At 49.9% G+C, this 27,157-nt stretch overlaps 7 protein-coding genes across 7 annotated transcripts; 4 read left to right on the top strand and 3 right to left on the bottom strand.

Annotated features, from left to right (window-relative positions):
- Nucleotides 1-410: 410 nt before the first annotated feature.
- On the top strand, nt 411-5,669 carry LAJ45_07106 (uncharacterized protein; the record flags this gene model as incomplete). The annotated part of the gene is made up of 7 exons (XM_046116665.1): nt 411-701; nt 764-1,157; nt 1,213-2,169; nt 2,222-2,304; nt 2,356-4,698; nt 4,762-5,358; nt 5,427-5,669. The coding sequence occupies 7 exons, from the start codon at nt 411-413 to the stop codon at nt 5,667-5,669; spliced, it is 4,908 nt and encodes a 1,635-aa protein (XP_045970067.1).
- Nucleotides 5,670-6,429: 760 nt separating this feature from the next.
- On the bottom strand, nt 6,430-9,381 carry LAJ45_07105 (uncharacterized protein; the record flags this gene model as incomplete). The annotated part of the gene is made up of 2 exons (XM_046116664.1): nt 6,430-8,913; nt 8,980-9,381. 2 exons carry the CDS (start codon nt 9,379-9,381, stop codon nt 6,430-6,432), a joined length of 2,886 nt encoding a protein of 961 aa, XP_045970066.1.
- A 3,392-nt stretch (nt 9,382-12,773) lies between these two features.
- Nucleotides 12,774-13,896, bottom strand: LAJ45_07104 (uncharacterized protein; the record flags this gene model as incomplete). The annotated part of the gene is made up of 2 exons (XM_046116663.1): nt 12,774-13,618; nt 13,677-13,896. 2 exons carry the CDS (start codon nt 13,894-13,896, stop codon nt 12,774-12,776), a joined length of 1,065 nt encoding a protein of 354 aa, XP_045970065.1.
- A 3,091-nt stretch (nt 13,897-16,987) lies between these two features.
- Nucleotides 16,988-18,825, top strand: LAJ45_07103 (uncharacterized protein; the record flags this gene model as incomplete). Its single annotated transcript, XM_046116662.1, has 5 exons — nt 16,988-17,225; nt 17,287-17,375; nt 17,435-17,667; nt 17,730-18,280; nt 18,347-18,825. 5 exons carry the CDS (start codon nt 16,988-16,990, stop codon nt 18,823-18,825), a joined length of 1,590 nt encoding a protein of 529 aa, XP_045970064.1.
- Nucleotides 18,826-20,071: 1,246 nt separating this feature from the next.
- Nucleotides 20,072-20,804, top strand: LAJ45_07102 (uncharacterized protein; the record flags this gene model as incomplete). Its single annotated transcript, XM_046116661.1, has 5 exons — nt 20,072-20,106; nt 20,177-20,216; nt 20,303-20,332; nt 20,427-20,480; nt 20,529-20,804. 5 exons carry the CDS (start codon nt 20,072-20,074, stop codon nt 20,802-20,804), a joined length of 435 nt encoding a protein of 144 aa, XP_045970063.1.
- Nucleotides 20,805-22,150: 1,346 nt separating this feature from the next.
- LAJ45_07101 (uncharacterized protein) lies at nt 22,151-23,080 on the top strand (the record flags this gene model as incomplete). The annotated part of the gene is made up of 1 exon (XM_046116660.1): nt 22,151-23,080. The coding sequence occupies one exon, from the start codon at nt 22,151-22,153 to the stop codon at nt 23,078-23,080; it is 930 nt and encodes a 309-aa protein (XP_045970062.1).
- A 2,001-nt stretch (nt 23,081-25,081) lies between these two features.
- Nucleotides 25,082-26,764, bottom strand: LAJ45_07100 (uncharacterized protein; the record flags this gene model as incomplete). Its single annotated transcript, XM_046116659.1, has 4 exons — nt 25,082-25,607; nt 25,760-26,320; nt 26,425-26,666; nt 26,741-26,764. 4 exons carry the CDS (start codon nt 26,762-26,764, stop codon nt 25,082-25,084), a joined length of 1,353 nt encoding a protein of 450 aa, XP_045970061.1.
- Between the last annotated feature and the right edge of the window lie 393 nt (nt 26,765-27,157).

The following is a 27,157-nucleotide window of genomic DNA, read 5'->3' as shown; positions in this document are numbered from 1 at the left end:
CACAAAAGACACATGACTTCCTATTATTTTCGTTTTGGGACTTGGCACGCAATCCCTGATGAGGGCAAATGAGTGTAAATGCCAATCCCTCTAGTCTTGGCGCAAATATTCAGAGTTCTGTTTTAAGTAAATAGAAAATACATGTATCATCAGCCTTTCCATAGTATGATTCACATGCTGTTTATTATATAAGCGGTGCTGCGGGGATGAGGCTCATATGTAGCAGGGCAAATACCCTGTAGGGCAGGCCTTAATGTAGTTACAACAACTCCTATGAATACGCTGGACGGTGCGTCATTTCTCACGCAAACGGAGGAGTCTCGCATAGAAACAAAAAGGACCCCGATCACTTTGGTCCTGTATATTACCACCCGAAAAGCGCTACATTACTCTAATTAAGTATACGCAAAATGAGCAAAAAACAGTCCGCCCGCAGCAGCAAAGCATTCACACCTTCCACATCTTCGGGGGTGGGGGGATTCGGTGGGTTCGGTGGATTCGACACAGCATCAACATTCTCATCGGCCTCAGCATCGCAACTGTCCTATGTCACACCGCCACCAGACCTTAAAGGAATCAGCGATTCAAGCGTTGTGGTATTATTTAAGAATTTGTCAAAAAAAGATGATACGACGAAGGCGAAAGCCCTGGAAGATCTACAAGCGGTGACAGATATTGAGGACGCTATTATCGCAGCCTGGGTGCGTATATATATTTTGATTCATGAAAATAGTGCTGAATTGTTCTGTCCTGTTACTTATAGGTCTTACTATACCCCCGACTTTCGACCGATACTTCTCGACGAGTACGGGCCCTCTCACACACTGTTCACGGTCTTATTTCACAGCGTGCTGGGAAAAGAATCGCGGAATATATGCCTCGAGTGATTGGAGTTTGGCTTGCCGGGTTGTACGATAATGATCGGGCTACATCAAAAGCTGCAAATGATGCGCTGAAGCTTGTATTTTCATCCGAGGAAAAGATTGCGAAGGTGTGGAAGGCGTATCAGGCAGATATTGTGAAATACTGCACGAACGTGGTTCTACATGAGACTGTTGACACTTTGAGCGATGAGAGGCAGGTGTCACCAGATGATGCGCAGAACAAATTTGCGAGAGTTATCGCGACGAGTGTTTTAGCTCTTGGTCACCTCATTTGTAAGCTCTTTCCCGTTGTACTAGTGATCCATGATCATAGCTAACAGGAATATAGCAACCCTGCCGGAAGCCGAATTGAAAAAACAGCACGACTCATATTCTGCAGTCATTTCTGAACCTTATCTATGGTCATTCTCCTACCATTCGGACCCTTACCTTCGAAAGGCATTATACAGATTTCTCACACTCACACTAACTTTCATCCCCTCAATCATTTCCTCTCCAGAAACCCTTCCCATCGTTTCAGAGGCAATCATTACAAAATCTCTTGCCAAAAGTCAAATTGGCTCCGTAATTGATTATCTAGATGCCCTTATATCATTAACGTCCTCACTCCCTACTTCATGGGCAGTCTTAAAACCGTCAAAGAAGCGGACTCCAATTGGAATGCTGATAAAGTTTGTAAAAACTGGATCCCAGTCTGCGGGTCAGGAGTATTGGAGAAAACTCGTGGACTTGATTTCTGTAATACCACGAGAAATTCTTCCGAAATCACTTGATGGTATTCGGGAGCTATTGGTGGGATTTGTGGATGGTATCTGCAATGGGCCGGAACCAAGGACTCATTTGATATCAGCTTGGGGAGCCTACTTTAGTGTTATCTACCATATCCTCGCTTTAGAGGGAGGGGATGCAGATGAGGCTGCTAAAATCATTGAGGAGTCGATGTGGCCCATATACTATAACTATATGCTTGGAAATACGGACGAAGCAGAGAGGATGAAGATTCAATATTATGCGGCGAGTATATGCGCTAGTGGAGTAGCAATGGCTGGTGTGCATGACGAGCGAATTGTACATCTTATGAGAGAAGGTGTATGGAATAAGGTGGAAAATTTGCTACTTGAGCGCATCGCCAAAGGAGATACCGATGGCATGGGTCAAAAATGGGTAGATTTGAGCGCAGAGATTCTCAAAAAGACTAAGGAGGAGAATCAAGTGGCTGAGATCGTAAAAGCTAGTAATGTCGACGTTTTGTTGCAGTGTATTTCGGCGGTGGTGAGCGAAAAGGGTGTGTATTTTGATCTTTCTAGTCCCACAAGAGGAAACTGACAAAGAAACAGGCAGGTCAAGTGATATGTCTTTACTAGAGCAGATGCTTTCGAATTTTGGCTCTAGTATTTTAAGCATTCAAACAGCGCAGCAGGTTTGTTCAAGTGGCTACACAGACAGGGAAGAATAATACTAATATCACTAGGCAACGACCGTCTTCTTTACCGAAAGTCTTCCAGATCTCCTCCTTTCACCATCATTGCCACATATCCTGTCAGCCCTCATAGCATATGGTACACACACGCCCGATTTCGCCCCCTTCGAAACAGCCTGGAAGAAATCAATCCGTTCCATTCTTCTTTCCACTCTTTCGAAAGAAACCAAGGAAGCCCGTATAATCCAACTCTTACAATCAACCCCAACTTCACTACAAAACAGAGTTCCACCAGTGGCAGAACTAGAACATTATGTGAACCGGAAATTAGAAGCTAGTTTAGAAACTGATGAAGCTGCAGGATGGGAGATGATGAAATCATCATTCGGCTCATCGGTATTGTCGGAGGGTAAGATTATGGAAATGCTTGTGATGCTTAGTGATGGATTGTCGCTGCAGGAGGGACGGAACTCATCATCTGTGTGCAAGCATCTTGCAACTGTTGCCAAACAGAACCCACAAGTATTGGTGAACTTTGCAACATCGAAGGATGGTGCAGATATGTTATACCGATTGCTAGTACTCATAGAATCACCTGAGAGCGAGGTTTCAGATGCGGCGAAAAGTATCTACAAAGTTATTGAAGCAGGGCTCGCAGCTAGCAATACGAAGGACCAAGCGGAGGTTGTGGGTAGTGTGGTGGACATCATTTCGAAGAGTGTCAGGGAACCTAGAGATGTAGAGCTTTCACTGCATGCCCTTGCGGATAAGGCAAAGGCCTTAATAGATCGAGCTCCAGCGGACGAAAAGGTGACGCTTGTAGAAAAGCTGCTGTTTACACCAGAGCTCTGGAAACGTGAGCTGGGCTCGTTTTTGGTGGGCGCGATGAAGATGTCGTTGGCTATTACAAACCCGATCGGTGGAGCAATTTTCTTTGCTGACAAGCAAAAGGCCCCAGCCTCCACTCCCATTGTTCGGGACCGACAAGGTGTTTCGGCTGCAATGAGGATGGGAATATTTATAATCGAGTTTCTCAAAGCGATGGGCTCGTTCAACAGAAGTCAGGGCGATGTGTTCTCTCAGATCTCGGATGATTCACGGACAACGCTGTTTTACTACCTTGCGTTGACCTTGGAGTTGGCCAAGGATAATGTCGCCATTGCTGGAGCCAATTATCTCTGGACCGGAAACTTGCCAGAAGTTGAACAGGAGGCTCTAGAGTTTGTTTCTGATATCCAACATTTCATTGCAAGTTGTTTTGAACAGGATGATCCGGCGGGATATCTATCATTGGTAATTGAGCGCCTCATGGAGGGCTCCATGGAGCAGCCCGCGAGCACGTCAGCCTTTTACTCGGCAAGGGCTTTAACCGGGGTAATTGGAGGCCTCGCAGATCATCATAAAGTCACATTGGAGCAAACACAAACTTGGTTGAAACTGTGTGATGTAAGAAGAGGCACTGATGTGTTTCGGATTACTGCAATACTCACAGGACTTTCCGAGTTGTTGGAGCATAGTAAAGATGCCGATAGGCTACGGAATGAGCTTGCAAGTGATCTGATGGGCGTCCCCAAATCCAAATGTGAAGAGGAAGGTCTTCGCAAGCTGGTATTCTTGAATGCAGTTCTCCCCAAACCTGGTGAAGACGTTGCTCCGCTTCCACCGCAACGCACAATCCTACTCATCAAACACCTTCTTTCCTGGTTCAGTGAAAAAGAAGAGTCCGAGACAGAAATTAACACAGAGGTCCTCACAGAAGCTATAAAAACCTTTGCAAGTGTTCTGCCTACAGTTAAGGAGCTGTATGGCGAGCATTGGCAGCCGTTGTGTGAATTTGTCGGCATGGGCATATCTAATCCTATTGTGGTAGAGGGTTGTATACCCTTGATCTTCGCATCACTGAAGCTATTCCAGACCCTGAAGTCAATTCGGTTTGCAAACGATGACATTGAGGAAGCCTGGGAAACAACCGATCTTTACCCTATCCTAAGGGAGACATTAGGAAACTCAAGACATGCAGATGATCAACATCAACCCCGGAATTTATCCAACGCTCTTTTGTCCCGACAGACAAGGTCAATGGATCTTAAATATATCGGAGATCCTACTGACATTTATCCACTTTTGAACGTAAAATCAAGACCAGTTCAAGAGGCTGCATTTGAGCTGTTGCATAGATATATTCCATCACAGCAGGAACACGTCTCCATCGAAGCCGCCTTGTCAAAAGAGGATAACTTCACACTTCAGCTTCCAATGGAGTTATTGAGCTTGATTATGGAGCCACCGACAATGGATCAAGTAGAGGACTGGGATTTTGAAAGGGCGATGCCATTGACACTAAGAGGGTATCTATTGACCTGGATACTGATATTTGATCATTTTGAGAATTCTGTAAGCTATATATTAAAGCCCCTTGATTTCCCTGCCGTCAAATTGCTGATCGAGGAACAATAGTCATTCAAAGTCCGATCCGCCTACGTGGATAACCTCAAAGAAGGCGGCTATCTTACCGGATTGCTTGACTTCGCCTTTGACTTTCTTGGCCACTCAAAGGGGCGCTCAATCGACGCCTCCAAATTCGATATCGAGTCATACACGCCCGACCTGGAAGAGTCCCCCTTAAAGGACACCCAATGGCTTCTAATCCACCTATACTACCTCTCACTTCGCTTCACACCCTCGCTCTCGAAATCATGGTGGATCGACTGCAAAGTGCGGCAGAAGGTGCTCTCGGTGGAATCCTTCACAGAAAAGTACATGTCCCCACTCATCATCGATAAAGAGTTTGCAGCAATACGCGCATGGATAGCCGAGCAGCCCGCCCCTGCGCCTGGTGAAGAAGAAGGCATGCAGGTCAAGATCTCGCGCGGAACGTCGAAGGAGATCCTGGCCGTCTATCCGATCGATGACCAGACAATGGAGATGATGGTCAGACTGCCCTCTACGTTCCCACTACGACAGGTGGAAGTGGAGGGGGTTAAGAGAGTTGGCTTGAGCGAACAGCAGTTCAAGAAGATGCAGCTGGCTTCGCAGGCTGTCATCAACTTCCAGGTAGGAAGAACACTAGCCCCCCCCCCGCTTCTGAAGATCTAAGCTGACGTTCTATGTTCTCCTTAAAGAGCGCATCCATCATCGACGGACTAACCCTCTTCCGCAAAAACGTCTCTCTGCTCTTCCAAGGCATTGCTGAGTGCGCTATCTGTTACAGTATCCTGGCTGTGACGCCCGACAGGTCGCTGCCGAACAAGGCGTGCTCAACGTGCAAGAATAAGTTCCACTCTTCGTGTCTGCTCAAGTGGTTCAGGACCAGTAACTCGAGTTCGTGCCCGCTTTGCCGGACAAGTTTCTCGTTTTACAGTTAGAAAGGGTCGGGCTGGTGAAAGGTTGGGTGGCTTTGAGTTTAGTTGTGTGTGTGGAGGGGGGGTGTTGGTGTATTGGTGTATTATAAAAAGTTAGCGGAGAAAGCGGGGGGTGATAACTGTATTTCGGAACTGTAGCGTTGAAAAATTAGACTTGAAAGCGATTTCCATTTTTTGGGCCATGGAATCACTTGCCGTCATTTTCCATGCTGATAATCTAGTCCAGACCCAGTTGCCAAGAAGTGCGGACCCTTAGGTGCTATAATATACGAGTGATGCATCGTGACTCACTCGCTGTATTGGCGCTCGATAAAACCATTCAGGGTTAGATACGATATCCACCACAGCGGTCACGGTATTAAAGACGCTGCCTTGTATTGTATCGTTCAAGTTAAGCAGAACACCACCGTTCTCAGAATACCACATGTTTCGCAATATTGTGCTTTCTAATAGTTATTCATTTTTCGCTTGCAAGACTAGACTACGATATGCTACAGGCGGAAAAACAGAAGGGGACAGGGGCTACAATTCGCCCATAAACAGGCCATTCATGCATGGCATCTAATAACATAACCAACCTCCCACTGATATCGGCGCGCCATGTACCATCAACTATAACTATAACCACAACCATAGCCACAGCCGGGAAGAAAAAGGGAGAAAAAAGAGCAGTAAAAAACGTAGTAAAAAAAAGCACTAAAAAAAAATAGTAAAAACAAAATTACTAATTACACCCCTCCCCACCTTCCACCTCCTCTGCACACTAATCCACCGTCTCAATGGCCTCAATCGCCTCCCTCGCCCTCCTCCCACACGCCTCAAACAGCGCCACAATCCTCTCACCCTCCCCCTTCATCCGCCCCTCCGCCTGCGCCGCATTCCATTTCACCCACTCGGCCACCGTCATCTCCCTCTCGCGCGCCGTCAGGACGCCCGCGCCCTCATCCGACTCCTCGCTGCCGTGCGCAAACACCGTATCGAGGTCGACCGCAACCCACGGCTTCCGGCTGTGTAGCGCGGTGCTGACCTTGGAGTGCGCTTTGGGCGTCGTGGCGGCAGTGGTGAGCGGGATGTTCATGCCGCGCCGCACGGGCGAGAGCGGCATGCGTGTTGGTGCCGGGGCACGCGGGGAGAGCGGGCGCTCGGTGGATGTTTCGGTTTCCGGAGCGGGGGAAGAGGCGGTGGAGTGTGGGTCTATGTCGGTGGCGGAGAGGTCGCCGTCGTTGTGGTTGTCGGAGACTGTTGGCTCTTCTTCGGTTGCGTGCGCGGCTTCGGCCATGTGTATGTCGTCGCCCGGCGTTACAAACGCCGGCGAGCTGCTGCTACCGCCCTTTGTGGTGGTGTCCCGTACGCTGTCTTCTTCCTCTGCTTCTGCAGCTGTCATGCTGCTCCTGGTCCGCCTGCCTTTGCGGCCTTTCATCTCTTCGTTCTGGGCACTATTGAAAAAGCTCTCGCTGCCCTTCTTGAGGGCGTCGTCTTTGGTCTTGCGCATTCTTGCTTGCTGTTTCTTTGTGGGCTTGCGGCCCTTCGGGCGAGGCGTGTGGTCGGAGTCTGAGTTAAGGTGCGAACCCGCGATGGATGAGATTGTTGTTGAAGCTGTGGAGACTGCGCTGCTGCGGGTGGAGCGCTTGGTCCTTGGGTTTGCGGTCTTTTTGGTAGGCTTGGGGGTGGGTTCTGCTTCTTCCATTTCGACTTCTGCTTCTACTTCTGCTTCTTGCGGCTCGGGCGATGGTGCGAGTGTGGGGTATAAAGCGTCAGCGACATCGTGGCGGATTACGCTGCCCGCATCTGAAGCCTCAGCGGGCTCCTCTTCGTGGTGGTCAACGTCCATAAAGCTCTGCGCCGGTTCTGGCTCCGGCTCTACGGTGCTGGCGATTGAGATTACGCTTTCTCGCTTTGGCCTTGTTCCCCTAACAAGCCTCTTTCTCCCTTTCTGTGGTCGTTCTTCCTGCTCTTGGTGGAGCTGGAGTTCAATCTTCTCTTGAACCGAGTCGACAGTGATATTGCTTTCCCTTTCCCTTGTAGCCGCCTTCTTGGCCGCTTTGCCTCTCTTGGGCTTTGGCGCCTCTGGTTCGTCTTCAGTGGCAGTTACAGTTTCCACCGCGTCCTTCTTCTTCCGCCCTCGCGCCGCTTTCTTGGCCGGTGCTTTCTTGGGCTTAACTTCGATTTCCATCGCCATCTCTGTATCTGTGATATCCCTAGCAGCGACCTTGATAGTGTCGCCCGCAAAGTCATCTTCCAAATTCCTCCTCTCCGGACTTTCCAGTAAGTCATCCTCCACAGCTAGATGTTTCGGCACCCTTACAGGGATCGAGAAATCCTGCGAACTCTCACGGAAAAACTTCTTTGAAGGACTCTTCGTTGGACTTCTTTCCACGTCTGCAATAGCCGGCGTCCTGCTTCGCCCTCTCTTTACGGTGGAGTTGAGGATGGAATCGGGCGGCGCATTACGCATCTTCTCCTCAACGGCCAGGGAGGCGCGGGAGCGGGTGATGCGTTTCATAGGCCTGATAAATGGCTTCTTAAAGTCCTTGAACCCCTCCTCTTCGTCCGTAAGTGGGCGCTCAAGGTCCAGGGCGAGTGCGCGATCAAGCTCGTCATCCGAAGGAATGGCGGACTGAGCTTTAGTTTTACGGGCAACAGAGTTACCGCGGACCCTCGAGTTGCGGCGTGCGGCGGGCTTCTTGGGTTTTGCTTTTGATTTGCCCCCGACCCTTGAGGCGACTGAGGCGATGGATTCATTGTCGCTGTCGGCGTTCATATTTGCGTCGCGGGATAGCTGCTGTGCTGCCAGAGAGGCGCGGGTAGCACGTTTTTTCTGTGCGGGTTGCTGTTGTTCGTGTTCGACTTCTTCTTCGGTGGAGATAGTCCCGTCATACAGGACGACAGGGCCCTGCTGAGCTGCGGTGCTGGTTCGTTTCCGGCCGCGGGGGGCATCTTCGAATACGTTGTCGGGCTCTGGCTCTGCCTTCTTGGACTTCTTTGTGCGAGGCACCTTCTTGGGTTTCGGGATTGGCTCGTCGTCTGAATTGGCCATCACCGACTGCATCGAAGCTCTCGACGTCTTCCTCGTGGGCTGTCTGGGGGGCGTCCAAGTGAAAAACGCACACTCTGGCGAGCGCCGCCTATGCTCCTCCATTGGATCGTCCGTCGGCTCCCATCCATCCAGCGACAGCTCGCAATACGCACAACTCGCGAAATCGTCCGAATCCTTAGTAGGTGAATAATGCCAACCCGCCTCCGCCATCTATAGATACACCCGTCAGTCAACGCCCCGAGCTCCCCCAACCACGAACAAAAAGAACAAACGCACCCTCTGCACCGACGGCGCCCACCCCGGCTTCCCCTCATGCGGCCACCAATCCCCAAAGGTGTCGGCCCTCGCGCGCACCATGCGCGCGCCCCGCGGGTCCTCCGCCTTCAACGTCACGGAAACCCGCGCCCACCCACAGTCGGGGCAGTGCTTGACGTGCTCGGCGCTCGGGTCGTCGTCGGACTCCCAGCCGTCAAGGTCCTTGGCGCACAGGTAGCAGGTCACGTTGTCCGGGTGGTCCTCGGACGGGTTGTAGTAGAGGCCGGCGGCGGCGAGCGTCTTGGCGGCGGGACGGTCGTGCGGCCATTTTATGGGTGGGGGCTTGTTGGTGGAGGCTGAAGAGGGCCGCCGCTTGGGGCGGAAGGAGTTGAGGCGTTTGCTGTAGATGTTCATGCCGGACATTGTGGTGGGTTCTCGAGATCTGGGGGTCTCGAGATGGATGGTCGAGGTGTTTCTGGGGAGTTTGGGGGGGGGGGGGGGGCGTGTTAGGGGGTGTGGGGTTTTCTGTAATGTCAATTGGTGGCCCCGCTGCTTGGGGTTGTGGTGGTTGGTGGTGATGTTGATTGTGGTGCTGGTGGTGGTCCTCTTTGTTGTCTTGTCTCGAGGGTTCGTGGGTGAGGGAAGTGAGATGTCGCGTTGTTGTAGGTAGCGCCAAGGAACTTTTGTTTGTTTTGGGATCGGTGGTGACAGGGATTGTAGAGATCTGCAACAGACCGTTGGTGCTGGACGAGATCCGGTGGGCGACAACCGCTTTGCTTCAGTGTCTAAGGGAGGTAAGAATAAACAGGCTGGGCGAGTATAGAACGCCGAACTTAAGAAGAGAGAGGAACGAAACAAAAGGGTAGCAAATATGTAGAGCCCGAGTACATAGGAAGGATAGCACTCAACCGAGCTCTCGGACAGCTACTGAGATCTTCCTTAGTCATAGTCAGCATAATCCGTTAATTATGTATATCAGTCGAACTAATATGTAGGCACCAATACCTTGCTTGAAAGAGGTCTCATAAACGGTTAAGTACTTATTCTCTCAAGAAGATCAAAGAAAATCAAATCTTGTACGTATGCAGGAAAATGTGTGTAAGTGTAGCAAATAAGACATGTATTGATGATCTGAGAAGCTTAAGAGAGTTGTCACTAGTAGCCACCTATCATAATGACAACATGCAACAATCCCATAACTACAAGTACATGTAGGTACGTACATGTATATAGTATAGACTGCATAAACTGCTTCTATTCCGGGCACTCCGTAGGCAATCGAATCTCATGTCTCTGATCCACAGCTCACGTATCAATTCTCCAAAGATGTATTGCAAGCCCTCCACTCCCCTCCCCGGCCTCTCGCCCTGCTTAAAGCCTCCGATTGCGACTATGGAGAAACCGTGCAAACCATCTTGATTCGCTCTACCTCAGAGCGTGAGCTGCAATACTTTGCAAGTACTGTATGCCGCAGCATTTATGGAACGGACTTTTGGATGGATACTTCAAGTTGTACGTATGCAGTAAAGATCAAAGATTTCCGGAGCTTAAGGCGCTTCACCTAAGTTTATATGCCTCATTAATGCTTTAAAATTAATCACTTTAACATGTAAACTTAATTTTTATCATTCATCATAGTAAATCACTCGCGGACCGGAGGGGGCGTAGGGGGGGGGGGGGGGGGGCAGTTTCTCGACTAGGTGTTCTAGCTTGGCTAGGCAGGGAAAATTAATGCTGCGGGGCTGTGTTTTTGTGCTCTCGTTCCTGGTGTTGGGGGCAGCTACAGGTACATGCAGGTTACTAACCTTTTGAAAAAGGCCTGGCCGAAGTTGTGTAGAGAGAACTCATAACCAAAAGATTTCCAGCAGGTACACCACCTAACGTTGGTGCAGGGGTAGGCTCGCTGCTACGTACAATGTACGGGACGGGTGCGGGACCAGTGTGGGAGCCACCCCATCTCAGAGCCACTTCCATGCAACATTGACAAGCTAGCGTAAAGTGAGAGCCGACTTTCCAACACACAGCCAAAAGCACCAACGAAACCATAGCCATCATAGGGGTGGTTGAATGGTCTAGAGGTATAGGGGTCTTGCCCTATACAAAAAGCTACGATCGTTCGACCCCCCTCCGGACGTAGAGTAGGAGATGTAGCAGCAATAGGCTGTGAACTCTTTTGCTGGCGGGTCAAAATATTTTTCTTCTACCCTTCTGATGTAAAAAAAAAAAAAGATACGTATCCTACATGTGCCTAATCTGTAGTCGAGAAAGTAGATTGCCTACTAACTTGTACCACTAGGGGAGCTCCCTATTCGCAGCTGTCCTCGAGCTTCCACGTGCACTACCACAGTATGTACATGTGATTACACACATAAGTATACATACTGGCCCATATCCGTACAAGTACACTGGGCCATTAATTCACTTGTTTATTTGTAGCCAACCAAGCAAGTAAATAGTAAAGGCGCAGCAGGAAGAAGAAAAAACTTCGTCTTAACCCCCCTCAAGAAGAATCTTTCAAAATCAAAAGGGAAAAGAAAATATATTCTGTCCCGCCAGCAAAAGAGTTCACAGCCTATTGCTGCTACATCTCCTACTCTACGTCCGGAGGGGGGGTCGAACGATCGTAGCTTTTTGTATAGGGCAAGACCCCTATACCGCTAGACCATTCAACCACCCCTATGCTGACTATGATTTCTTTGGTGCTTTTGACTGTGTGGTGTGTGGACGGGTCGGCTCTTGTTTTTAAGCTACTACATGTAGTAGCTTCAATGGTAGGGTGGCTCGAAGCCAGAATGGTTTCTACATTGGGTTAACCCGTTCCCGCGGTAAAAAGTCCGGTTTCTAAGTTTGTAACACTAGGCCCAGAAAGCGTTCTCAACTCATAGCACAATCACGTCGACCATTAATTCGACCTCGAATTGGATTGGGTTTGATCATGGATTATCACTCGTTCTAACTATCAACACGAATTGCACACTTTTCTTTCTCTACCGCACTAACTACATGTATTTATATATAAGCTACCAGTACACGAGAAACCACAAGGTACAGCTGCTGAACCCAACAAGAGACGGGTTATATCGTTAACCATCACAAAGCTGCATACATGGGCGTACTTGGACCACAGACGCCCACATTCTCGCTTCCTCGCTTCCTCGCGCGCGCGGCATCGCCTTCTTCTGACCGCGACTGATCGAAAAGGTTCGACTCAGGCTCGAACGAGCTCTCGTCGTTTCCGCCCGGATCCCGCAAAGCAGTAAATCAGGATTAGAAGCGAGAGAAGAGAAAGAGAGAAAAAAACAGCCCGGTAGATGCTATATAGTAACACCTTTAGAGGGCGGGAGGTCTTTGCTGTGGTTTTTTCCTCAGTTAACCCTACAACCACCATGTATAACCGTACCAGGATATGAGTTCACATACCACACCGACGGGGGTAGTTGGGTTTGTTGGGCGAATGCATACAGGGAGGAATTGCGAGTGATGGTCCATGATTTCATTTAAGGTTACATGCACCCCCGCCTGTACTTCTGCTCCGAGGGAGAGTCGACTTGACTGTATGTGTATAATATACATCTGGGAGAAAGAAAAGATCCCAAGGAGGAAAACTGGCCAATGTCTCACCTGTATATGATGAGTACCGCAGTACACACAATGCAACCCAGCTACAGGAGCGCGAGAAAGTGAAGAAGTAGAAGAAGAAGAAAAGTAAAAGAAGTAGGAAAATGCAAACCCCATAGCCCACCAACTCCAACACACCAAAAGCACAAGAAACAAGAAAAAAAGAAAGAAAAAAAGCCACACCCACCCACCCCCCACTACACCCTACTCCCCCCCTGCACCGGCCACGCCCCCTCCCACCCGCCAAACCCCCCCCTCCACCCCCAAACCACACAATAATGCCTCGCCAACAACCTCCACTCCTCCATCTCATCCAGCATCTCCAACCCGCCAATCCGGCCCCTCTCCCGCTCGCCCACCCAACACTCATACAGAAAGTCCACATCCGCCGCCTCCTGCCCGCCCACCAGGCCCAGAACCCGCAGCCGCTCCCGCTGCCGCTCAAGGCTCGAGTACTTCTTCAGCGTCTTGAGCACGATCCCGCGCGCAGCAAGGTTCTGCACCATCACCTGCCCAAACGCATCCTCGCCGCCAATCGGCTCGTACAGCACCACGCCCACGTCGCCGGAAAAGTCGGTCGTGATCCAGCGCACGATGGCGTCCGCTTCCTGTGGCGCGAGGTAGATCAGACAGCACTCTGAGATGAAGAGTGTTGGCAAGCCGCGCTCCACGCCCGCGGGGAGCGCGCAGCCGGGGTGCAGCGTGCGGAGGTCGAGCGGGTGGATGTAGTAGTGCGCCGACGCCAGCGCGTCGTCTGTCAGTGCCGTCGGGGGTGATAGGAGCAGCTCCGACACCAGTGAGGAGGGGGAGGAGGGGGAGGAGGGGGCGCCGCGGGTGAGGGCGCGGATCTTGCGCGAGGTGACGGCGGAGAAGTCGATTTCGTGGTAGAGGAGGGATGCGGCGGCGGCGCGGTGGGTGGTGAGGAGGCGGAGGTAGCGTGTGTCGGAGCCGGCGCCGAGGGAGATGATTTGTTTCCTGGAGGGGGTGGAGGTGAGGAAGCGGGTGACGAGCTGGTCGATTGCGGTGGTGCGCACGTAGGTTCCTATAGAGCGTATGTTTGTTAGATTTCTTCTTGGGGAGGATTATAGAGTCCGGCGAACCTCGATTGATGAGCGGCAGTTTCTTCTGGACGGGCCCCTCGACGAATGCTCTCGCAAACGGGTCGACGAGATATCCGGTCTCTACGGCGCTGAGGCGGGACTGGCTTGCATCTTGGTCTGTCTGCTGGACGACACGGTCTTTGGCCTCGGGCGTCTGGTCTTTCTCTTTCTCGGACCTGAAGCGGTTTGGGCCCGGGAAGCGGAGGGGCGTCGAGCTCATCTGGAGGGGAGGGAGGGGTGTGTGAATATATTGAATTGTAGGCTTTATCTTATCTGCTGCTGCTGCTGCTGTAGATTGACAGACGTTTTTGATGGGGTGTCAATGATTGGAGATGCAAGTGATGTCAGCGGGGGGGGGAGATGCAGATGTGTTGGGTTAGCCTGGCTGGCTGGCGGGGTGTAGCCTTGGCACTCAGGGCCCTCAACCAAGAGCGACCAAGAGAAGAGAAGAAGTCCCCTGAACACAGCTGCCCCACAAGAAGTATCTACAGGCTAGAGCAGAGTACTACTCTAGCTGTGTGCACCCTCCAGGGATGATGCGATGCTAGCTGATTATTATTCATCCTCTTGATCCTCTTACCTCAACGGCCAACTCTGTTTCTGTTTCCCACGCCCATCCCATTACGAAATTTACGATACGATACAAATCATACCCCCCCTATCCGTAGATTCATAGGGTAGAGGAGAGTAATCAATCTCCTCCTCACATCTGATCCACACAATCACAATCACCCCTATCTATCGCGAATCTCGTAACACCATATTGATTGAGCCAGCTGAGTCAAAAACAATCTTCCTTATTAGTAGCTACCTATGTAGCTACCTGGCTGTCTAACTCAAATACCTACCACACATGGGCGTGCACCATTTATAATCTTAGCGCCGCAATCGCAGAGCTGCCCTACTCTAATCCAACCATCATGTAATAGCCTTCATTCCCCAATCTATGACTATGATAGCTATTAGCTAGATACACACTCCACTCCATCACGGGGGTGGGAGGGGTGCCACATGTGTGCGCCTAGATCTAAATCTTGCGAAAAAGGGGCAGTCAGCGCCGAGATTGGAGCGTCGTCGGTGGCTTGAAAACAAGAAAAAAACTACTCTGGCGCGCGCTGGCGATGGTGGTGGTGGTGGTGGTGGTGGTGGGTATTTTGTTTTTGCTCAATCTATGAGCGCCGCTGTGTGAAGAGTGCACGACTCGATAGGTGGGTGGGCATGCCCCTGATTTACTTTGAGCTTTCCTTCCTCTCTTTCGAGTACCTTCATGTAGGTACACTACAGGCTTCACTGCTCCACTACCGGCAGCGGTAGGTAGTTAGTTAGAGCAAGAGGTAAGAATAAGAGTATGTCCTGCTCTCTACCGCCCATTTCAAGAACGCAATCTCCAACCCCATCTGCCGTTGCTGTGCCAACGCCCAGCCAGGCACCACCGCCGCACCGCGCCGTACCTGCAGCAGCAGCAGCAGTTATCAGTGAGACCCTTCCTCACCTTCGCCTCGCCTCGCTCGCTCGCTTCCTGAGAGCGACATTAACACCGTGCGGAACGATGATCCTGTCTGTTGTGTAAATTTAACAACAGACAAGCATCACATGACTTGCGTTAGTTAGTTGAGCTCCAAACCTAGAGTACCTACGCTAGACTGGGCAGGTAGGCACTAGTTCCAATTCGCGGGGAGACCAGGGGAGCAGCGAGAAAAAAAGGGTCGGAAAGCGAGGTTCGATGATGATCTGATCTGTGGGGAGAGCTCCCCTTCGCGCGCACTGACTATCTAGGGAGAAGAAGTTAGGGCCCCAGGGGGGGGGGGGGGGGGGGGGAGGCGAATTGGATACGCCACTGTGCAGCGTGCGTGCGTGCAGTGCAGTGTCTCTCGCCTGTTCTGCAAGCGAAAAAAACGAAAAAAGATAAAAAATAAAAAATAAAAAAAAGGAAAGAGTGAGATGAGACGAAACGAAATGAAAAAGGGGAGTTGCACCTTTTGTTTGTGGATGTGGATCGTATGCACTTCAGGCTTTTTCTTTCGGAAGTGACCCGAAACGCCGAAGAAAACTTAAAATCCTCTCTTGTTACTATGATGGGCTGGGCTGGCCATCCATGGCCGGGGAGTAAGGCAGCATGGCATCAGAATAGAAAAAGAGAGAAATCCGTACCTGATCTGAAATCCTGTTCTGTACCTACATAACACTCTATCTGCCCTGCCCACCGCACACATGCCTACGGCATAGCGCATTTTTTTTAATATCCATCCACCCTGTGCCTCGTTTCTCTACCTACACTGTGCTGCCCACCGCCCCCAAAGGTCTTAAGATCAACAGTTAGTTCCTCCAAAATCAGCTCTTTCCTCCCTACCCAGAGGAGTTACCTCCGCACTTCACTCCCTTCCCTCCCCCACTGCTATCCATGGAGGTCTCCATGTGCCGCTGGAGTAGGAAGGAACCCAGCCAGATATTACTCGTCCAATTCTGAAAGCTCATGTCTTTTTTTTTGTGGGTGTCATTTCCAATCTAAAAATCTGTGCATTAGCGCCAGCTGTTCCCAAAATGTTATTAGGCTTTTAAGCTTGCACTCTGCTACCTACCCTTATTGTAACTGGCCTCAGGGCTTCCTTGCCCCAATTTCCCAATCCACCTTTGGAAGGCTCTTAATACGTCCACACACACCCTCCCCTGGTTAACGTTCGAATCCGATCTGACCAATCGTATATTGCTCGTACTGCCTATAACGAATAATAAACCGTGCACCGCAGCCCTCATAAAGTTAATTAGTGAGACTGGAATCTCTGGTAGTTAGATCACGTAGCCTGTATCATAATGTGGTGTTCCGTAGTTCGAGAGAGGCTGTTGGTAGTTTAGGTTGGGGCCTAGGCAGGTAGAGTAGGTAGTTTGGTAGGTTGGTAGGGCCGAATTCAATCACATCGTGGAGACTCCCCTTGCGGCACCTTGCACACCTAGCTGGGTCTCTCAGTGGTTCTGCGCCGACCCGCCCGTTGGTTCTTGTGTGGAGCAAGCAGCCATGGCTCCATCAGTTATTATGACCGTCTCCCCCTTCGCATCCCCTTCTTCTTTTCCTCACCTTGTCGTCGACGTTCTTTTCGCTCGAAGGTGCCCCCCCCCAGTCAACATTCTACAGTCGCAGTCGGCTCTCACTCTTTCGAGCCCGACTCACTACATTCTCTTTGCAGCAACTGTCCCTCTAGGAATAGTCACTCCTTCTATCGAAATCCCACCAACCATCACCATCATTAATTCAAAAGATACCCAGAAAAATCAATTATACGATCCTTAAAAAAAAAAAAAAACTAATAATAATAATGCACACCTTCAAACTCACCACAGTCGCCGCTGCGGCGCTTTTCTTTTTGTCGGCCGTCAGCGCAGAACCCCATGCCGCCATGGCAAGAAGGCACATGCATGCCCACGCCCACAAGAGGGGGGAAATTACAAAACGCTCAACATGCGAATTCCCTAAAGATGCTGGTTTGGTCGCTGTAACACCAGGAGAGAAGAACGGTGGATGGGCCATGTCCCCAGATCAACCGTGCAAGCCTGGTATGTCGAGTGATAGGTTATGCATCTTGGAAAAGCTATCGTCTAACCAACCGGTGTACAGGGATGTACTGCCCATATGCTTGTCCTCCAGGTCAATTGATGGCCCAATGGGATCCTAGTGCAAAAACATACTCATACCCACAGTCAATGGTAAGATCTTCGAGCAGGGATGGCTTACTTAATATTGGAGGGGCTAACAATCGAGGTAGAATGGTGGCCTTTACTGCAACGAGGATGGCGAGATCGAAAAGCCATTCCCTAAGAAGCCCTACTGCTATGATGGTGCTGGAACTGTTAGCTGCAAGAACAAGGCTGGCGGTCAGGTCTCGGTTTGCCAGACCGTCTTGCCAGGTAACGAGGCAATGCTTATCCCAACCCTCGTTGAGAGCATGTCCGATCTCGCAGTGCCTGATACATCTTACTGGGCCGGAACTGCAGCACAGTGAGAAAAACTCCATACTTATCCAAAATTAAAATAAATCAAACCAACTAACTCGAATATAGCTTTTACATCAACCCTCCAGGTGTCAACCCTGAAGAAGCGTGTGTCTGGGGAACCAAGGACAAGCCAGTTGGTAATTGGTCTCCTTACGTTGCCGGTGCAAACGAAGTGGACTCTGGCGTAACCTTCGTCACAATCGGCTGGAATCCCATTTACATCGAACCTGATGTCACTTTCAGGGATGTTATGCCTGATTGGGGTGTCAAGATTGAGTGTGAAGGTGGAAAGTGTGGCGGTCTTCCCTGCTACATTGATCCTAACGAACACAGTGTGAACGAAGTTTCACAGAAGAACCCTCCCGGTGCTGGTGGAGCAAACTTTTGCGTTGTTTCTGTACCTAAGGGTGCAAAGGCAAACATCGTTGTGTTCAGCAAAAGCGGCAGTGGTGGTGGGAAATCGGAGAGCAAATCATCTTCCGCGTCCTCAGCCAAAGCTACACCAACTCCATCCAAATCTTCATCCTCTGCTAGCAAGACCCCAGAGGCTAGCAAGACCCCAGTAGCTAGCAAGACCCCAGTAGCTAGCAGTACGGCGTCAGCCAAGAAGACTTCAAGTGCGAGCTCCACCAAGAGTTCTGGAAGTGAAAGTTCACGCACCACTGACCCATCATCTTCTACAGAGACGGAATCTCCATCTTCGACTAAGGAATCGAGCCCGAAACCAACTAGCACTAAGGGTGACGACGATAAGGAGGATAAGAAGGACAACGAGGAGGAGGGCCACGAGGAGGAGGGCGAACAGGGCGAGAACGACTCAGAACATGAAGGCTCTGGTTATTCCGAAAACTCCGGCGACGACGAGAACTCCGGCGACGATGAAGAATCTGGCGACACAGCAACCCACCCCGATGATGGTGCCGAATTATATGTCGTTGATGACGACGGGACTTCAAGCGGATCGTCTTCTGACACTACTGGATATTCAAAGGATGCCACCGGCGCTAGCTCTGGCAACGAAGATGGGAGTGTCATCACTGTTGGTCCCGCATCATCATCATCAACTGATCAGCCACTGAGCTCTGGTGGATCGGTATTGTTCTCAAGTGCTACATCTGTGGCGATTTTCAGTATATTTTCTACTTTGGCTATTTTCTTGTAAAATTATCTGTCATGGTGGATTTTTATTGAAAATTTCTGGTATTTAGTAGGGTGGGAGCTGTGTTTAATTTATGTTTTGATGATAGTTTTTGCGCGGGTGTACTTTGCATTGCTTGTTCCGCTTATTTTTGGAGCAAAAGGATTTTTCTCTCCATATTTTCTATTTAATGGTGGTCTGGGAGCCTCTGTTCATTGGTGCGAGGGCGTTTTTATTGGTGACGCCTTTTTGCGTTTTTCTTCTTTATTATACCCCTGGTCTTGTACTAATTTTTCACTGTAAAGTGCTTTTTATTTTGCAATTTACCACCTTCGAGGTTGTTTGGAGAAAAAAACATGTGCTCTCCATAGAAGGTGGACTGGTTGGATATCATAACTAAATTAGTATTGGTTCCTCCTCGCTACTCTCTATTTCGCGTTGGGCCTTCAAGACCCCTGTTCTTAATGATTGTTGTTTGGTGAGCGAAATATTTGATTTGATGCGTCTTTAGCGATGGGAGGATTGTAAATTGCTGTTTTGTTTCCCTCTTGAGAGGATGTCAGTGACCTGGGAACTATGTTCCCTACTATTTCCTTTGTGTTTTCCTTTTGTATATCTGTGTGGTAAATATTGAGGGACTTGCGGTTCCATGGGTGATCTTTGCAAATATCATACTTTAGCGTATAATCATAAGAATTTGTTTCTTGTCTCACATCAGTTTCAAACTGTACCATCCCCCGTGGATATCAATGGATAAAGCAAGTACTGTTCAAACGTAGTAGAGATAAAGTCTGAAGTCAAGCGTGTAGTTTCTAAGCTCAAGCGGTGACATACTTAGGTGTGCTTTGGTTATTTCAAACGACTCGCCTTCGTCTGAATATGCCATATGTGTACTCAACCTTAGAATTGACAGATATGAAATCTCTATATACTATGGCTTCTGGCACGGTCTAGTTGTCCATGTCTGAGGCAGCACCACATTCATCATTACACACCCAGTACATTCGTCCAGGTATCTTAAAACAATCACAGATCCTTTATTTCCATATTCCTAGATCCATAATGTCTTACTTTCTCAATGGTGGCATTTTTTCTAATTAGTGTCAAAACCTGTCATTACCCCCCCGAAAATCCCCTAGAACCAAAATGGAACTATACCACGTGACGGTCCCTGAATCAGCAAGCACGGAAGCTTAGCTCTCCCGTCAGAAGCACTTCACCTCAACTCCGAAACAACCTCTCAGCTCACCTCCGTCGATTCTTGCCGGCCATGGTCCTTTCTTTCATCCTTATCCAGAACCGACAGTACGTAGTTCCTCCCCATCGCGCCTCTCGCCCCTGAAGATTGACTGACAGACTGGGCGCGCGGACACAGAGGCAAGACCCGGCTTGCAAAGTGGTATGCACCGTACGATGTACGCAATAACCCCATCCTCCTCATCTGCCCACCACGGGCGCTACAGCAATTGCGCGCAGAGATAGGCTATTGACATTTTCGCAGGACGAGGAGAAGGTCAAGTTGAAGGGAGAGGTACGTTTAACGTTGCTTTAAGCTTTGCCCTTCCGTCATTGTCGCCTAGCCGAATGTTTCAACGCTTGCTAACCCAACTTCCCCCTTGTTTCAGGTCCACAGGCTTGTCGCACCACGGGACCAGAAAAATCAATCAAACTTTGTCGAGGTACACACTCGGCCTACGTTATTCATCGCACCTAGCTAACGAGCGCAGTTCCGGAACAATAAAATCGTATATCGTCGCTACGCCGGCCTCTTCTTCTGCGTGTGCGTGGACGCGAACGACAACGAGCTAGCATACCTCGAGGCGATCCACTTCTTTGTCGAGGTCCTAGACGCGTTCTTCGGGAACGTGTGTGAGCTAGACTTAGTGTTCAACTTTTACAAGGTTTATGCAATCCTGGATGAGGTGTTTCTTGCGGGCGAGATCGAGGAAACCTCCAAGCAGGTAGTGTTGACGAGGTTGGAGCATCTGGACAAGCTTGAGTAATGGTTTAAGGAGACTTGGCGTGTTAATTTGATAGATACTTGTGACAAATATTGAGCTAGTGTATGTAGATAGTGCATAGCTTTTTAATTAGGCTAGCAAGATAGTTGCTCATTTACAGTAGTGAACTTTGCCCCGCTACAGTTATTGAGGAGAGAGCTTTAAGCTTGCCCATATTATTTGTCGGTCAATTCTCAGAACATATTCCGACCCATATATATCTTGCCCCCTAAGCTGGCCGCCAATCGGATCACTCTCAAAACAGTGGTCAATAGTCAGAAGTTAATTACAATAGCTCGGTCTGTAATCCCACTACCAGGAGGATTTAAATCACTTTGCCCTCAATGCTTGCTCATTGTATCCACTCAAGCATATTTGCAAACCGCCAATTTTGACAATTGACACTTCAAATTTGACGCTTACGGAGGCAAAATTGTCACTTACTATTTGCGATCAGGGCTTGGTATGAGGACAATAACTCTCAAAAGAAAATAACTCCTCACGCTTCTTGTGAAATACGCTGGCGGTATATAAAATACGCCCAGCCATTACCATGATGTCAACTACGGGCTTGATATCATAAGAACTGTAAACCACAGTCCGGCAAGCAACCTCCTCTCCAAAATGGTTTTGACAACTGACACGGCGAATTAACCACACAAGGAAGGTGCGATTGGAGTAACTCTGGAGATCAAATAACTTCTCGCGCTACCTACGATATACGCCGACAGTATCTGAAATGCGCAAGCCGCAACAGGATGATAATTACTGTGGTGTCCAGTAAGTGTATTCTGTATTCTGTGAAGTAACCACACCCCAAAATTGACATTTGTGGGTGTCGCCTTGGAGAGTAGCGAAGTATTAATCATCAGGATTGACGGTTAGTAGATTTAAACATGCTCTAATGTAGCTTTGGCCATCTCGTTTGTTCATATCGAGATAAGACTAGAGTACAAGTGACAGCAACTAAAGCAACTCGGCCGGCTTGCTTCCTAATCGCGGAATAAAGAATCGAGGGGAGAGCTTTTTTTTTATCTTCCACTTTTTTATTCACTCTCGAGTCGCGGGGGGGCCATAAGTGACGATAGAGGTCTAGTCTTATTTCCCCTGGCCCCTAATTCGGGTTGGTTTAATGGCTGAGAGAATCGAGTGATATTGTGTGACTCCATGTAAAGCTGCGCGCCTTGCTTTAATCAATTCCCACAACTTGGGTCACAAAGGTCGCAGCGACCCAATTGCAGAAAACTCTTACCCACCCCACCTAACCTTCCTCCTCCATCAACCACTCTCCACCTCCTCCCCACACACACAATCCCCACCCAAAACCACCCAAATAATCGCTAGAAAAAATGAACCGCCCTCGATTCCCACATCAGTTCCAACCTCCTCGTCCGTATGTTCCTCTCTTCAGTCGTCTCCCCATGTCTGTCATGGTCGATATCATGGTTTCAATGACTTTCGCCGACCTCTTCTCCTTCATCCGGACATCGCACGTCCATTACTACATATTCCGGATTTTTCATGCCCAAATCATCACCCGCCGCGTCCGCGGCCTCTTCGGCCGCTGCAGCCCCGAGATCCTCACAATCCTGCACTTTCAGCGCCCCACTACTCTCCATGCTCCCCTCGCAACGGTTCCAAAGGACTTCTTCCTCATTCCCACCGACATCCCCAACCTCCGCAAGAGCTACAGAGTCTTCCTCAGCGTCGAAAAGAAATTCTACGAGCAGCAGCGTGCTACACGTCTTGCCCATGCGGCGACTGGAAGACCCTTCAACGGAGAGGTGACCATCTCACTGGGCCGCTTCTATGTGGCCTGGCTACACTCCCTCCAGTTCCAGTACGACGACATGACCCCGTTCCTGGCGCGCCAAAGGTTGTCGCGGAGAATCCTCAACAGCTTGCCCGACCTTTCGGCGGCGGTGCTGGCCTGTGACGCCTATGAGCTGATGAATGAGTTGACGGCGAAGCGTGTGGTCGCTGGGAGGCCGCATGTTCCAGATATGTTCACTTCATATGTAAAGTCGAGGTCGTCTTACCTCACCAAGCCAGAGCACTTTGAGGGCCGTAATGAGATCGTGAGGATGAAGCTTGTGCACCATTTTGAGATCAAAGTGCTCTCCGATTTTCCGGCCGATGATTGGATGGAGGCTATTAAGACCCCCTATTTTAGCGGGATGGTCGAGGAGTTGATGGATGATTTTGGGGACGGAGAAGGGGATAACATTAGGAGAATCGTTGGGAGAAGTGGGATTGAGAAGTCGGCTTGCCCGGAGTAGGGGTGAAGAGAACTAAGCTCTCTAATGCGGTTTGAGTTCTTCCTTTGCGGAATGGGTTCTAGGGTTACCATTACTGTGTTAAATATACATGGCAATGTAGAAATAGTCTATGAAATATGGAATCATCAGTCGTCAATTGACAGTAACAGATAAGACTTCCCAAACAACATAGAGTGACTTGTGTGGTTGTGAGGTTCGATGTTTTCTAGGGGACAGTGCTCATCCTAACGAGCGTAGATCATGCATGGATCACTATATAATCAAATTATAAACCTTTATACAATATCATGCACTTGTACATACATCTACATGTAGTACATGTACTCATGTTCATCCTCGTCCGGAGAACATGTATATACAAGTACAAGTATGCACCCCCACTCCAATTAAAATATCCAGAAACTAGAAATGAATCACACACCGTGCGTACTAGTTGTGCTAGTTGAGTTCATCAAAGCGAGTCTTTAAACACCAGTCTATAACATAATGTGTGAGTTGTAATTGGTATTACCAATACCACCCAGAGTGATAGAAGAATTAAACTTCTAAATCTTCCCCACTTACCACACCCCAGTACATCCACCGAAAGGCATACGTCTAACAGCTTCAGGGTTGCGGACTACCACTCATGTAAATATTCTCGACCTAGCTAACTCTAGGGACTCACAACTCCCAGTTCATGGGCCGGTGAAAGTGCCACAACATTCTCCTATTGCGGCTACATGCATATTCCCACCGCAATACTTGGCGGAAGCGAGTGATATCTCATGACCGTAGAATTATAAAACCCCCCCACATCACTACATCAACTGATACGAAAGGGGACAAATGCAACAAACCAATCACGGGTTTGCAAAACTTTGTTCAAAAATTGGCCTCAGGCTGTGAAGGTATTGTATTGTGTTAGATTAAGTATTCTTCTGATGCGCTGGCTGATAGCGGTTTGTCCGCGCGGCGAGCTGAGAAGATCAAGCACTCGTTTTATTCTAAGAGGGGTTATATACAAGTATACATGTCTTTTCTCCCCGCAAAGATACAGAGCGTGTCTCAGTGCATCAATGTACTTGTAGTGGTGGCTGTCAGTACTACCCGTACCCAATGTTGGCGTACGTAGGAGCCATGCAGCGTTTCCAAGCTAGTCTACTATGTAAGCCGACCCGTCCACACACATCCAAAAGCACCAACAAAACCATAGCCATCATAGGGGTGGTTGAATGGTCTAGCGGTATAGGGGTCTTGCCCTATACAAAAAGCTACGATCGTTCGACCCCCCCCCCCCCCCCCCTGCGGACGTAGAGTAGGAGATGTAGCAGCACTAGGCTGTGAACTCTTTTTTGCTGGCGGGATAAAATATTTTTTTTTCTTTCTTCCATCCTTTTGCATCTTCCTGCCTGATGGATAAGATATTTACTATTAATATTCTAGTCTCGGTTGTGATTTGAGCATTTGTCTGTCTTGACGTACGTGTAGTGTGACAATAAAAAAAAAAAAAAAATGGGAGCTAAAAGAAGAAAAAAGACCCCCAAGTCCTACGCGGGAAAACAGCCACACCTATCAGTCCCTGATGTATGAGATGCACCGCTCCTACGTTAGAGTAGCAATTGATATAGCAATGACACTTGTTATATTTATTAACCCACCCAATTGTAGTGATCGAATATGCGATTAATGAATTAAAAAGAAATTTAAATTGCAGTGGATCATACACTATCACTCGCCACTCGTACTCGTCACGGCTACAAAGAAATCATGATAAAAAAAACAAGAATGACTTGTTTTTGGTATATCCCATATGATTATCTACGCTATACAAGTGAGCCTAGGATGGGTGTGTTATCGTCATTGTTATTACTAGCTATTTTATCATTACGGTCGTTTAATTCCCTATGCGTATTACCCCCCCCCCCCCCCAATCCACCTTTCACCCCTCTCTTCCAGCCCAATCTCACCATTCCCACTTTCCCCGCCTCCCCTCATCTCACCAGCTTACTCCACTAGCGCCTACCCCACCAACTCCCTAAAGTTCCTCCACCTCCTCCCCGTCGTCACAAACCACTCCCACTCCCCCTCCCCCTCCCCCTTCCCAGCCCCAGCCCCATCCTTACCCACACCGCGCACCACCCCAGGACCCACCGCAAGCTCCATCTTCGGCACCGGACACACCTCCCTCTGCCTCTCCCTCTGCCTTTCCTTCCCCAAAGTTCCAGTACTCACACTCACTCCCTTGTAGTAATCGAACGGCACCACGTTACTGTCACTACGCTGGAGGTATAAATACGCTGCGAGCCCGAGCACAAACAACAGTAGTAGCACTCTGAGCGGCTTTGAGAGGTTGCGTGCTTTCCTTTTTGGCGTGCGGGTGGTGGGGGTGAGAGTGGGTCTTTTAGCACGTGGGGCGGCGGTCCGGGGGGGTATTTTGGACTTGGGTGTGGATGTGGACGTGGAAGCAGTAGAAGAAGCAGCAGTAGAAAGAGTAGTAGCAGCAGTAACAGAAGTAGTAGTAGCAGAAGTAGTAGGAGTCCTATGTCTAATCCCACAACCCACAGCACCCAAAACCCGCACAGCACCGAATTAGCCTACCCAAGAAAAGCCAAAAAAAACAAAAAACAACCACCCACACAGTTCAAAAAAAAAGGAAACAGCTCAAAAAGAAGAAAAAATCCCCAGAAAACCTATAACCTTTTCAGCGCAGCAAACCTCGCCGCCAGATCATCATCATCCAGCGGATTCTTCTTCTTCTTCGCCGCCGCCGCCGCCACCACCGGCGCCTTCTTCCCCACCACCGGCGCCGTCGTCGTTCCCGGAACCTTAATCGTCGGATGCACATTCTCGGTCGTCGGCGACGGCGGCGCCACATTGACGGGCCCCCTCATCGTCCTCGGCGGCGCCAGCTCCGCATCGCCGAGCGCCACCGCCTCCGCCGAGCTCGGCTCATCATCATCATCTGCCGGCGGCAGCGGCGGGGAAGTCGGCGGGCTCCGCCCCCACGCAATATTATACGTGCGCGCAATCTCCTTCAGATACAGCGTGACGAGCGTCTCCGACGGCGGCTCGACGCGCAGCTTCTTGAGCACGCGGTCGCCGACTTTGTTGTCTGTGTTTTCGATGGCGGCGAGGGCAAACTCTTTACCGTATTTCTCGACGAGGAGCTGCCGCGCTTGGTGTAGCTCTTTGATCTCGGTGCGGGGCGCGGCGTAGATGATGCTTTTGATGGCCTCTTCGAGGCCGGGGTCGCACTCCCTATTCCGCTGTCAGCCACTCCCGTCCCCCCCGACTTCAACTCACTCACTCCCTCATCCGAGCTTCTTCTTCTCTAAGGGTAGATGGATTTATGCTATACGTACTTTGCCTCCATCAGCTGCACCCTCGCCAGTAGCAGCTCACAGTACAGCTCTAGGATCTCCATGAGCTCGACCGAGATGTCCTGGCGGATGATGTTCTCGACGCGGATGCGCGCCGACTCTTCCTTGCCCTGCTCGAGCAGCTGTGCCATCTGGCGGCGGTTGACCTTTGCGAGGGCGGTCTCGCGCTGCTGCACCATGCGCAGGCGCGAGACGGAGAGCTTCAGCGCCACTTTGAGCTTTGTCTGTATGTGCGGGGGAGGGGGGTGTTAGATGTGGCGTGTGGGGGAGGGGAGGGGCGGGGCGGGGTAGAACTTGCGATTATGGTGGAGGGGGGGGCCATGTCTGTCTCTGTCTCTGTCTCTGTGTGTGTGTGTTATGTATGTGTGTGGTGTAGTGTGAGATAGCGGATAGATAGAGCAGAGTTGATGGCTGTCACAGTCACAGTAGCTAGAGAAGAGAACTGTCCCTTCTTCCCCATCCCCCACGATGACGACTCCCGCCAAGCACGCAAGCCACACCCCCACCCCGCCCCAGTCCACCATCCACAGCCATCCCCCGTCCCACCACATCTCACACCCGCAGCTTTGCCATCTATCCGGTCTTATGCGCAATCATGAGCTCTGCTCTCGCCCGCCAAGCCACGAAAGCTTAATTAATTAATTAATTCCCAGCCCCAAACCCAGAAGAGAAGAAAAAAAAATTAAGGGACAGAACTTTCTGTGAGACTCCCCAC

Source organism: Morchella importuna (genome assembly GCF_003444635.1).
Source record: "Morchella importuna strain M04M26 chromosome Unknown Morimp01GS022, whole genome shotgun sequence".
Taxonomy (NCBI): Eukaryota; Fungi; Ascomycota; class Pezizomycetes; order Pezizales; family Morchellaceae; genus Morchella; species Morchella importuna.
The sequence above is the reverse complement of the archived record's forward strand: the minus strand, read 5'-3'. Positions and strand labels throughout refer to the sequence as shown.